The 13,532-nt window shown below is 42.9% G+C and overlaps 1 protein-coding gene across 2 annotated transcripts in view; it reads left to right on the plus strand.

The window, feature by feature from the left end:
• The window catches only part of slit1a (slit homolog 1a), an 86,881-nt gene that overhangs the window by 15,217 nt on the left and 58,132 nt on the right, over positions 1-13,532 (plus strand). For both annotated transcript variants that reach the window (XM_082557290.1, XM_082557291.1), the window contains exon 4: positions 242-313. In XM_082557290.1, coding sequence (XP_082413416.1) covers positions 242-313 — 72 coding nt within the window. The remainder of the gene's footprint in view (positions 1-241; positions 314-13,532) is intronic.

Raw genomic sequence — 13,532 nt, forward strand, 5'->3', positions numbered from 1 at the left:
AAAGTAATTTAACTGTGTAGCGATAATTTACGGCACTGTCTCTGACCAGCAGTTTTAATTCCCCCGAACTTTCAGTTGGATATTTATGTGACATGCAGAGCACACTGAAACACAATAGCCTGTGGCTAAGCCGATTCTACGGCAGCTAGAAGAAATTATTCACAGCCTACACATTCAAGGACACACATGCATAGACACACACACACAATCACTGGTTGATCATACGTTTTCCTTGCTGCAGGCGGCTGAACCGTAATCAACTGCAGCAGCTTCCTGAGTTGCTGTTTCAGAAGAACCCTGGCCTGTCTCGACTGTAAGTACATTCGCTTTTTTATTAATTTACCTCTTCCTCTCTGTCAGCGCACACTATGCAAACCACCAAAGATGGCTCAGTTAGGCAGGTCTGGTGAATTCTGGCTTTGGTTTGATTAGGTATAAACACAATTAAAGTACAAATATATTTCAGTTGCACTTGGTGAAATACACATCAGAACTCTTTCTTGTTGACCGTAAGGCAAAATGAACTGGGTGAGAAGAATGGACATCTAAACTAGTTGGCTTCATATCTACATTAATGGATTTGTAAGCAGTAATAACTTGCACATTAATTTGCAATTTGTTTGTGACGCAGTTTTGAAATTCCTAATCCGGAAGAACGGTCTTTTGTGGGTCAGCTTCTGCAGCTCACAGCACAGATCCTGCTCTTTTAAATGGCAAAGATAACTTAGCATTCCAAATTAAAGTCACTATGCCGACAATGCTTGCTGCCACAAGTGTAACAGCTCTTTTGCACATATGGAAAAATTCGTGGTTGTACTTTGGCTGTCTCATTGTGTGGGTTTGTCTGAAAAATAACATAAAAGTGTCTGAATGACAGAATGGCACCAGTTTAAGAGCTGGATGAAGCCAGCAATGTTACGTATCCCGTGTCTGAAAAGGGCTTCAGACTGTCTGCAAGAGGATCCAGGGGTGACAGAGATTTGATCAGACTGGAGCTAAGGGACAAATTAGACTGTGAACCTAAGTCCAGGTGAAAGGATGGCTTTGTTACTTAATGAGATTGTTTTATGTCATGCGAGTCCGCCAGCATGCTCCACCTTCATCATATGAATGGTGAAGGTGGAGCACACTTTCGTTTGCTTCATGTTAAGACCGGTCCCATTCAGTCACACACCCACACATCCTTCCACTTATGCACCTCATGCAGCGAGACGATCCCACAGTAATGCTTAACTTTTATTCCCATCTACAAAGAGGCTCTATGTTTCTTTTTCTTTCTTTGGTATAATCAGTGTCCCTGTTGCTAACTGATCATTGGAGCCCCTATTATTCGCGTTCAGATTACCTGGAGCATCTGGGAATAATGAAACAGTGGGACATGGAAAAGCCATTTCCCTTCCTTCTATACTCATAGTGATACTACTAACCCATGATCCTAGCCTTAGCCCTCCATCTGTTTATCTTGCGTTTGATGTTTAACACCATCTTGAATCTATCTGTCGCTTCCTTGCAACTATTTCCCCACGTCACCTATCATTATGCCCAAACCAGCCGCTGGGAATTTAAGGCCTCCTCTTTTGGTACAAGGCTGGTTGTCTTGTTGTTTGCTCACACTGAGCAGCACTGAGTTGTGTGTCTAGTAGACTAAGAGCAGACCAAGGCTTCTCAGACCAGCGGATGGCCTTGAACCAGTGTGATTGGTCCATCTGGAGCAGCTGGCGTAGCCAGCAGCCAAATGATTGTGCTAACACATCCAGTCTAACTTCATGGTCATTATTCTAAACCTATCACTGGGTTCTCAGCCATGTTCTGGAGAGTGAGACTTTGTTTAGCATTGCTTAATCGATTCGCTATGTGTCTGTGTATACACTCATTTGTTCTTTATCCTTGGTTAGACAGAAGAGAACAGTAATTGACCTTGAGGCTTTTCAGGTGTGAAAGTGCCTGGCATTTTTTAACAGTTAAAACAAATCCAAGGCCAAGGAATCAGCAATAATTCAATCTTTATGGTGCCAGTGCTTGACTGACAGATACTACTTTGTGAAAGACTTGTAGTCCTTGTTAAAAAAAATTTGGGCTAGTAGCGTGGGATCAGGAGCAGCAGTAGAAGACAAAGATATTTTTTTCCTAAGGTGTTTCTCAACTCCTGAGCAGTGTTCCCGACCACACCATGGGTTCTGGTTGCAGTCGGATGCGGTTGGGTTACAGCCTCGTCTCGCTCCCGCCAGCAGCTTTTAATGGACTTAAAAGGTCCTCATCTCCCAGAGGAAGACTTTCACTGCTATGTCATGTGTGCATTTATGTGTGTGTCTGAGGACGACAGAGAAAGAGAGGGAGAGAGCTCAATAGACAAAGAGAGTCTGTGGTTGCGTATGTATTTGTGTGCGAGTCTTTGCACTTGCTCAAAGAGCTCACTGGGGCTTGTTAGGGTCTGCCTTTATGATCCCAACAAAAGAGGTTAATGTGAAAGCCCGCTGCCCTCAGGTGTAGCACAAACCCAGATGGTTTCTCTTCTCTTGGAAGCAGGATTAATTGCTCCCCTTCTGCTTTTTTATACTTTTACGCTCTTGCTGTCTTTTTTGCTCTACTCTTTTTTTTTATTATTCTCTTTGCTCATTCTAGAGTGAGGGTTTTAAGGAAAGCTTGTATAACAAAGTGGCCATTTGTCTTAGACACCCTGCTGAGAGGACAAACAGAACGAAGGGCAAAAGGGGGTAGAGGAGCGAGGGATAGCAGATGAGATTGTCGCTCTCATTAAACTTTAGAGGAAAAGCTACCGGGTTAATAAAAGGGTGTTGGTTAAATGAGCAATGTAGTGTTGTTTTGTGGGAAGTTTTTAAACACTTGATCCCATGGAGTCATTACGTTAACGGGGTAATGAGTTTGCTCTACAAAGGGAAGATGAATTAATCCAAGTGCTCTTGCTAGAACACATTTTTAAAGAGCTCTAGTAAAGTCTACCGTAAAAGAAAGAAATATTTAGCATTTAGAAATAACTGAATTTTATCTTGTGCTTGAGCGTCAAAGCTAATAGGTTTAAGGTGTATAATGTGTCTTGGTTCATTTAAAAAACAGAAAACTGCACAGGTGGATTTTCAAGAGCTGCGTACTTTCTCTTGTGAGAGCCAAACTCTTTATACAGAGCCCTGCTACACTGCCTCCTATCTTTTGCCATGCCTCAGAGATCCTGGAGACACTGATGCATGGGGGAAATAGGAAAGATAATTGGAATTGATTAGAGATGATTAGGGAGAGACGGAGTTAGTTAAAGCTTCCTGTGATGGATGACCCCGACAAGAAGGCATGGGAACAGTGGCTCGGAGGTGAGAGGCGCTGCGCAGAACATCACTGAACAATAACAGTGAAAATAGAGTTGCATTCATCACTGTTAACGACCTGTTGCCCCGCTCTCACCACCCTTGACTACTCCTTATCCCACTTCCACTGCGCTTCAGATCTGTAATCTACTCATCCATGTTTGTAATTAGTGTGCTTTCGCAGTGGGAGAGCAGGAGGAAGGAAGGACCGCAGGATGGAGGGAAAAAAGTGGCATAGGTGAGTAGAGTCGGGGGCGTGTAGAGCAATTGGTCTGATAGCTGGCCCCAGGGAATAGCATCTGGTTTAGGCTGACGATGGGTGACTGGGGGAGGAGGAGACAAAAGGGTATTTTGAGGTTTTTGAGCAAGCGTATTTGCTTGGGACAGCAACACAGGTTTGTTTAGAGGGGGTGTCGCGTTCGATAATGACCAACTTTTTGTATTATGTTGTGGGTTAAGGAGATAATCAGGGAAGGTTTTCTCTTGTATAACTCCCCAGGAAAGATGAGGGAGGTGGAGGGATGTGGGAAGGGTGTGGTAGTACCTGCACTACAGGGGAGCTGAGGAAACCCTGGCAAAGGTTTGAAAAAGGGGGTGTGTCTCATCCGTCTTTAAGAAGCTTTTTTACATCCTTCAATTTAACGTTAATGCCTGGCAACGGGTACTCTAATATACACAAACACCAAACGCACACACACACACATTCACTGAGACACACAGGCAAATGTGCACACACAAGAGAAAGAAAACTGAGGGAAAATGTAAATAACACTAATTAGACACAAACACTCAGAGAATAACACTATAATTAGATCTCTGTGTGTGGATGGTATGCATACACAAGGGATTACGTCCTTTCTGTGGCTCTGACTGTAGATAAAAGAGCCGCTTCAGATATGTGTTGATGCAAAGCTGCTTCTTCTGTGTTTGTGTTGGAGAGATGCTGTGTTTTGTGTTTGTTGATTGCTTGATGCTTAGGGAACAGTAGCTCAGAGTGAAAATAAAGAATTATTTAGGGTAGGAAATCTTGAATAAAGTGCACTATCATTAAGCCTATAAATCATCTCTCTGTCACAGTTTTCCCACTTGTTTTGACTTTGTTACCATTCAGCACATATACACTATTTTCCCCTTTTCATTTGCTTCAGATTGATTGGCTTGTAAACTTGCTCCAGTGTTCCAAGACTTCTTGTGCCATAAAGCAAGCAAATTAACTCTTTTGACTTTTGACTTTTTGTGTATGACTGCGTGAAAGACTGAGTTGAATGTGTGTGGGGGGGGGGTTTCTCTCCTCGTGACCGTTTGTGTTTGTATAATACTGTGCTGTGTAGGCGTCTTTGCATGCATGCATGCATGTGTGTGTGCATCTGGCAGGCTGTTAATGCTTCAAGCTGGTCTTGTTGTTTCCTTCTCTTTGTCTCTTCTGATGAATGACCTGCCTCAGTGTGCTAGGACTCTCTCTCTTCCTTAGAGGACTGTTTGGGCTCCCGCTTGGCAGCAGTCCCCATGGCAACTCATCTTCATCAGAAGGTTTCTGTGCCATCAGTGGTAGACATCCTGATTTCTTGACTGTGGTTTGTCTGACACTAAGTAAATAATGACAGCACAGACTTCAGTGAAGCTAGCTTCAGACTTCACACTGTGTATCCATTTCGAAACTTCCGTCTAGTACATTGTATACACTATGAAGTTACTTGCACAGTATGTGAATTGTGACAGTATTGTCATTATGGTAGTACGTTTTTATTGAACACACTTAACAAAACTGATTGTAATGTTTGACTATTGTAGCTTCAGCCACACGTTTTATGTGCATCTTGGCCAGCCTCTGACTATGCATGCTATTGAGATCTTCTATGGTGAAAATGACAGTTTAATTTGGACATCCAACTTTTTTTTAAATCTGCTGCTATTGGCTGTTTTGCTAGCATTTGCATCTCTCACTCAATTGCCCAAATGGTCTTTGGGTTTTCTGACAGTGTTTCAAAGCTTGTCTTTGGACATTGGTTCCTTTTTCACTTCATTTTAAGTCCAGTACAGGATGTTATGGCTCATTCAAGCATAGAAAACTTATATCAAGAGACAAGCCAGGGATCCACCATGCAAAACCATCTGAAAAGCATCTGATTGTCAAGGGCTTCATTTTGAACATGAAAACAAAAATCGCACACCTCAGTATTAATGCATCAGTGTGAGAGCATCTTGACAGAGAACAGAACAAAAGGCAGCCAACCTCCAAAGAAGAGTTTTCAATGTCCTTCAAAAAGCCTGGAGAACTATTCCTGGAGAATACTTAAATAAATTAAAAGAAAGCTTGCCCAGTAGAGTTCAGGCTGTGTTGAACAACCCAGCAAATCTGATGAAGATCCTCATCACTTTCTTTAAAACTGCCAGAAAGAGCATTGACCTTGGCAAAGGAAATGCTCTCCAAGGATCCTTTGAGCACTAATAACAAAAGACACATTTTTTCATTATTCCTGGAAGAACTCACCTCCTCAACAAAAACCATCAGAGGTGTTTATCTATATTTATTTTCCTAATTTGAGTGACGCTGGGTGAAATTTTAACTTTAGTGCACGGGTGACGTTTATTTATTTATTTTTTAATTAAGCAGTTTGAAATACCTGACTTGGCGACCAAACTGGCCAGACCTTAACTTTTTGCCCCCGTCCCTCTTCCTGCCCCTGTCCTTGTCAGATGGTAAAAGTGGCTTTTATGGCTTGTCACTGTTTTCTTTACGAGTCGGACCGTGTGTGAGAGAGAAATGCAGACCAAACCATGTGAGGAGAGCGGAAGCCAAAAGGGGGTAATTTAGAAACCACTCTGCCATCTGAAATATTCACAACCACAGCACAAGGGGAATGAGAAAGAATGAAAAAGAGGACAAAAAACAGACAGAAGAAAGACAAAGTTAAAGAACAGAGAGAGAGATGGTCAGAGGTGCAAAGGAGAGCAGCAAAGATGTAGCAAAAGCAGGAGAGAAACAGCGGTGTTTATATTTACTAACGATTTTGTGTCCTTCCTCATGAATAATTGAACAGATGGATTGAGGCTTGTTAAATATTCACACTCAAGCACTGGGACATCAGTGGTCTGTGTGTGTGTGTGTATGTCCACTGTCTGGTACACGCTGTTCTACATACACACTCATACCATCTCTGATGCTCTAAATATTCATACAAGCAAACATGTGCGCGCGCACACACACACACACACACACACACACACACACACACACACACACATTTACACACATGGGCAAGTTCTTCAGTGGTGACCGTCCAGTCACACACATGCACGTTCTTATGCGTTTGTGATTGCGTGTGCACGCACATCTTCACACTGGGGACTAGGCTGGTCATTATGAATTGATACGGCATGAATAAGACATCACAGTGTGGTCTAGATCCGTCATGAGTATACACACACGGGGATTTCACTCGCAGAGCTGCAGAAAGAGGCCTCCTCCTCCTCCTCTCTGTGCCGTTGCCGGCAGTTTGCCTCTGTGACGGCTGGCTTCGCCTGGTCCAGATTGGAACTGACGCACAGAGGAGAAAAGGCTACCCTCATGCACACACAAACACACATATATGCACTTACTCCCTGGAATCTTAGAGCAGGGGTTTGAGGAAGTCTGCTGTCCCGTTCCAGGAATAACAACCAATGCAGTGCTGGTTGGGTTGTCCTGCTTGCGGTCATGTTGCTTAGTAGTCATGTGTGTGCAAAATTGGCTCATACAGTCAAGCAGTATGGAGTATGAATGTATCTATCAGAATGAGAAATCCAGCTCATTCATCACAGCAGTAATAGAGTGCAATCTCCCTGCAGAGAGTGTTTCCCTCACTCAGTGCATCTGTCCACCTCGTTACGGTTCATTTCAAGATCTGGGGTTTCGATCAACACTATCAGCTCTGGATCATCATGTGGAAGTGTCGTGTGTGAAGTTCTTAGCAGGAAGACTTGAGTATTTGTGTGTAATCTCTAGTTATGAGCTGTTAGGGTCTGGATGCGAGAGTCTGGTGCTCAGTGTTGGACGTATCCCAAGCAGACCCAAACACCGCCTCTGATCCCATGGGTGGGGAGGGGTGAAGGCGTTCGAAAACCCTTCCTTACATCCTGCAAAGCAGGAAGAAGCATGGAGCTACCCACACATGTGCATGTTTAGCTTGCGCACACACACACACACTGTGGAAACCCACACGCGTACAGTAAATGATTAGTCCAGCCCCATCCTGTGGCCTCAGGCTCAGTCTCTGATTCTGTGATTTTGAAAAGCAGAAACAAACAAACTGCAGGGCAAATTATGCCTTCACACACATACACACCCTCAAATAGAGACACACACAATCACACAAATGCCACTGCACACATACTTTGCCCACCTCCTGCCGATTTGCTGCTGTAGCAACCAATGCTCTGTGGGGCTTGGACTTGGGCTGTTTACCTTTTCTGAGTAAGCGGAAGACACAGAGAAAGAAAGAAGGATTTGGAAGGTGAAATAGTTCAAACAGCGCCTCATATTTTATGATCCAGTTGCTTGGAAAAAGGGTGGTATAATAGATGGAAAGAGATTTTTGGATTTTTAGTTTTGTATGCATATATAATTATAGGCTTTGGACACATCCCTTTATCCTGTGGAAGGAGAGACTTGGTTGAACTCCTTCGTATGCCCTGTGGCTATATTTCTCTGTGTTTGTGAATTGTGGGATCTGTCACTGTGGTGAGCAGGTCCATTCTCAGGGGTTTTATACTTAGCACACACTCTTTTGTTCTTGAGATGCTACAGGCTAATGAGCTGCTGCTGTTGCTACTCCATAAAGAGTATTTCCCTGCATGAAGATGGCTATTTGTGTGCTTTAGGCTTAATGAGGCTAATATGGTGCTAATGGTGATGGATGTAAGCATGAAGCAACAGGTTTTCTGGATTGAATTTGATTAAATTCGATTGAGTCTGATTGGCAGTTGTGCACTTATAGGAAAATCAATACAACCTTCAGATTTATACAGCCTTCATGTTATTAACCAGTTACATCAGGGTCGTTTCTCAAGAAATGTAATGCACTGTACATTATTCATTAATAACTAAAAGCAATGGTGAAAACCAGCTTAAAGAGACTTCATGTTGCCGCTGTGATTTTAATGTGATTCTACTGTAGAAGTAGATGCAGGTATAAACAGAGGTTACAGTGCTACAAGCGTTAATGCTCGTCATTGCCTTTGTTACCTGTTGAAGAACAGGCTCTGGCTGCTGTACTGGGGTCAGCATACACTCAGCTTTAACCTAATTCTGGATTCTTTGCTAGTTTTGTCCTTTCTGTGCAGATGCTTGCAAAAAAAAAAATCAATGTTCTGTTAGCATTGTAATACAGTTACTATCCTGGAGGCAGTCTGCATGCTCTCTATCTTATCCTCTTATTGTTTACTGCGATAAAAAAGAAGTAATGTTTATATTGCCATCATTTTCCTCATCCCTTCACATTAACTGAAAGCAGCGTTTTAAATTGCAAGTGTGCAGGAAGAAAAATACATTTTTGATACATATTTTTTTACTTTCCATCCGCCCAACATGCAGATAATTGAAGAACCTTTGGAATCCCAAGCAATGATGTAATTGTAACTGTAATGTGATTATTGAACTTTACTTTAATGAGTTACAAAGTAATCTATTATACACAACACTGATAAGCATGAACAAAAACAAAATTGACTTGTTTACTTTTGTTTATTATATTTAGAAGGACTCATCTGTTTCATAAGTAAAATCCAACCAGAGCTTTCTGTCGTGTGCCTCTGTACTCTGTACTTTCTCCTCAGCCATTCTGCTTTCTCACTGAACAAAAGACACTTGTCTGCTAGGTACACAGACTGCCTACATTCCATTAAAAAGACATATTGAGCAGTGCAGAGCTGGTGAGCATTGCAAGCAGGAAAATATGAATTCCAGTACAAATGCATATCTGTTTCCAATAGTGGCTCCCTCTCACAGTTCTCTCCTGTTGGTATCGCAGCATGAAGCCGTGATCTCATTAGCCTTGCAGTGCATATGTATGCCTATTGTGGATGTATAAATATGTATATATTTGTGAGAAACAGTATGATATTTTGTGCAGTGGGTGTCTTTCCGTCTTACCTTTCTCTAGTTTAACAAGAAATCGTTGGGGGATGGAATTGATTCCCCTTCCCTGCTGTTTCAGCCAGGAAAATACATGCACATGCACAAACCTGCCCCGCCCAATCAAAGCTTCCAGAAGTGAGTGTTATATCTGAGATGCAGACAGACCTGCGTGTGTTTATTTGTTGTGTAGCCACACCAATTTTACACCTAAGAGGGTGGAGGGAGGAGAAATGCACTGAGTATTGATTGAAGGGGAAAGAGTCACACAGAGATGGAAGTCCCATTTGAAAAGCAGGGAGGATGAAAGAAAGAAGAACAGTGAAGGAGAAAGCACTGTATATATATGCGTTTATATTTTCTTATATTTGATTCATTATTTCTGGAACTCGGAAAGTTGATTGTATTCCAGAGAGAACTTTAAATTGTTTTGGGTTTTTTTGCGGTAGTTTAAAATCCCTTACTCTCAGATCAAGTCCGGTGCAGCAATTGAATCAAGCATAAAGATGGAGAATGCGGTGAGTTGAAAGGGGGTAAAATGAGTTAGAGGGCAATAGAAGGACCTGAAAGTGACGGACAGTGCCTGGGAAGCAATAAATAGTGTGGGGATAGAGTAAGTGGGGTTGGCAGATAATGTGAGAGAAAGAAAAAAAGGCACAGAGAAGAAAGATTGGCCTCATCTGTAGACTTTGAAAGGATTCTCATCTTTTCTCATCTATATGGCTGTGCTGGGAGACAGAGAGCGAGAGGGAACTAAGGGCACCTGCAGTCGAGCATTAGCCAAAAGCCCCATTATCACTTCAAAGCTGGACTTTGCTGAAGGAGGGCTGAGTGACATCAGGGCCCTACAGAGGATGAAACGGTGCACAGAGATAGGAGCAGAAGGCCGCCTTCTCTGTCAGCTTTTTCTTCAATCATCTCCCTGCCCCTTTTGCTGTATCTAACTTCCTCTCTGTCATCTACCATGTCCTAACTTCCTTATCGCTTTCCTTTCCTCTTCCCCTTATTTCCTCCCCCCTGTTATTTCTTCCCACAGTCTTATCTGTATCTTTAACACCTGGCTGCTTGGATGGCAAGCCCTATAAGAGATCTCTTTCTCTCTTCCATTTCCCCTCCTGGCTGCATTTCTCCATCTTCTCTGGCTTATACAAGGCCCGGGAATGGGAGCCCTGATGAGCCCCAGGTTGTGGTAATGAGCTTGCAGCTTTCATGTAGGGATAAAGCCGATGACTGGAGGGGGTGTTGTTGGTACTGGTGTTAGTGAAGTGGATATTACCTCCACGGGATTGTGGCTTGTAGGGTAAAAGAGTAGTGAATCAACTCCAGCCAAGTGTAGACCTGGAGATTCAAACAGTTCCCACGGAGTCAAGACTGTCCAAAGCCAGGCACAGATATAAACACACCACTGTCAAAGAAGGCAGCAAGCCAGGAAAGGCTGTGTAAGTTACAACATTCCAGTATTCCAGTAGTCCAATACATTATTCGAGAGACCTTTACTGATATTTACAGGCCAGAGATGTTCAGATGCCTCATGCAGGACAAAGGCTTAGGCCTGACAGTGGCAAACACACAAATCCTGGAACATTTTCTATTACTGCTCCTTGCTTGATTTCTGAGTGTGTCAACATTTCACGTCTAGAGAAACAAAATTGTGACAAAAGGATAAGTCTGAAGTCTGAAGTTCTTTGATTTGACTTTGCCCAGACGCAACATCACAAGTCCTTAAATCCTTAATGTGCAGCCCTTTAAATCCTTTCAAAATCAATTGTGTGTATGTCTGTGTGTGTGTCAGAGAGAGAGAAAGAGACTGAGCAGTTATGTTTCTATTAATCCGTAATGCCTAGCCACAGGCCATTACCACTCCTTCCCTGTGATACCTTCATTAGGCCCATAGGATGGCCTTACTTCTCTTTTGTAGATTAAGCCTATTTCCTGTCTTCAGCTAGTCATAGTTGCTCTGTATTAAAGTTGCAATTGATAATTGTTTTTATTATTTCTTTATTTAATATGTAGCATGTTGTTCTGTCCTTCAGGAAACAGTAAAGTGTTTCCAGGTCCAATATCCAATTTATAATGGTTTAAAAACAGAGAAAGGAAGCATTTTTTTAGTTAGTATGAATCAAACATTGTTACTGTGAGAGAGCAGAGGAGCTGTGCCCTGGTTCCACTTCATAAAGATGTTGTAAAAGAGAGAGGATCATTGAAGGTTAACAAAGAGCTTTCACATAAACAAGCTAACAAACTGGCAGCCAAAAGTCCTCTGCACATCCTAAACACTCATTTTACTCCATTTGTTTCCCGTCTGTCATTGCTGGCATGGCTCACTTAAGACTTTTTTAACCATTCATCCAGTAAATTGAAATATCTTTCATTGAAAATGTGTTTCTTTTGGGTTTGTTGATTGATTAAACTGGAATATCAATCCGATGACTGAAAGAGACCTCTTTCAGGAGAAATTTTACTTCCTGAAACTTTGGCTGGAGGTAACGGCAGAAACCCAGTCAAGCACTGATATACGATAAATTACACAGTGAAATCATTACAGCTTTGCGGCCTGCTTTCTGAATTGGTTTAAATCTTTCTCATTCCTTTGGCTTTTTATAGTATAGCTCTAAATAGTTTCTATGGAGACTGGATAAGAGCGTTCCTGTGCTGCAATTTGCCCCCTCGGCAGTCTCACCTTTATTCACCTTCACCTATGTTTCTGAATATAGAAAGCTGGAAAACAGCAGCACATCTGTGCTAGCACCCTCGCTGCTCAAAGGGCTGAAAAACACAGAGAACTGATAAAAAGGTTTATTTACATGGGTAAAGTTAGAATTTTGGAATGTCAGTCAGTTAAAGGACTCTGAGATTTATTATTAGAGTCTAACTGTTATCAGTCCTTCAAAAACACTGTACATATAAAATGGACTTAACGGCAATGGTGTCATCCACTGTGGTTTCTTCCGTTCTGTTTAGTCTTTTGGAAACACTCTCAAGTGCAGTCTCACTTTTGGTTTTAATTTTTAGCCTCAGAGGATGCTGCTGGTCCTAAGTTACCACGTGTAAAATAACAAAAATGTTTTTAATGTTTGAAATCAACGCAAGAGTCAGTGATGCACCGTTTCATTTTTTTAGCTTTAGGCCCAGTGTCTCCTCATATTGTGGGTGAATATTGAGCAAAGGTTTGCGTACCAACAAAAGTAAGAGATAGTTGTGAGAGTGAGTTGAGCAGAGTTGAAGGAAGATGTCCAGTGGGGTTAGAGAAGCACTGCCTTGTTTCCCAGGCAGGCACCCTCTTTGTGACATGGTTAAAGATGTGTCCTAACACCATTCCCATCACCCCTAGTCGCCTCCTCTCCCCACCTTGGCTCCCATCCCTCAATCCCACCCTCAGCCCCCGGAGAATAGCTTGCCCTTTGCTCACGCCATTCCGTCTCCTTGGTGCTCATTGTTCCCTGGTTGCTAGGCAATAGCTGGGGCCTCATTTTGTCACCTTGGATACAGGGGGGAGCCTGGGTATTCGTTATAGGGTCAGGGCTGACAGAGGTGACGTGAAGGTGTGTGCGTCTGTGCGCGACTACGTATGCACACGTTGTTGGCCATCAAAGTTTGTGTGTGGGTTCATGTGTGTTTGTGTGTGTGGGTGTGTTTGGTTAAGGGTCAGGCGTGACAGCGCAGATACAATAGGGTGGGGTGTGACCAATCCCTCCTTCACTATTTATTAGCCTATTCAATCACCCACTCCCCTGCTCAGAGCCAGGCTGGGCCAGGAGGCAACCAAGCTGTCCGTCAACAGCAAGGGGGAGGGGCAGCAAGTGGATCCCAGAAAACATAATTAATGTGTAAAACAAGAGCTGCTGCATTGCTCTAAAAGGGAAATTAAGGAAACAAGCAGCCACGGCGACTGCAATTAGGTAGCGCTGAATAGGCCGCTGTCTTTGAGTTGTCAGTACTGCTTCAGGCACTCAAACCTGCTCTCTCTTTCATCTCTCACCCTCTTCCACTCTCTTTCCCCCTCTCTCAGTCTTCCCTCTCTTCTAAACAATGTGTTTCTCCCATTCTGTAAAACACACAAGGAGTGGGAGAGCCTTTTTGTCAGTCGGCCTCCTGAGTGTCGA

Source organism: Aulonocara stuartgranti (genome assembly GCF_965226115.1).
Source record: "Aulonocara stuartgranti genome assembly, chromosome: 13".
NCBI lineage: Eukaryota > Metazoa > Chordata > Actinopteri > Cichliformes > Cichlidae > Aulonocara > Aulonocara stuartgranti.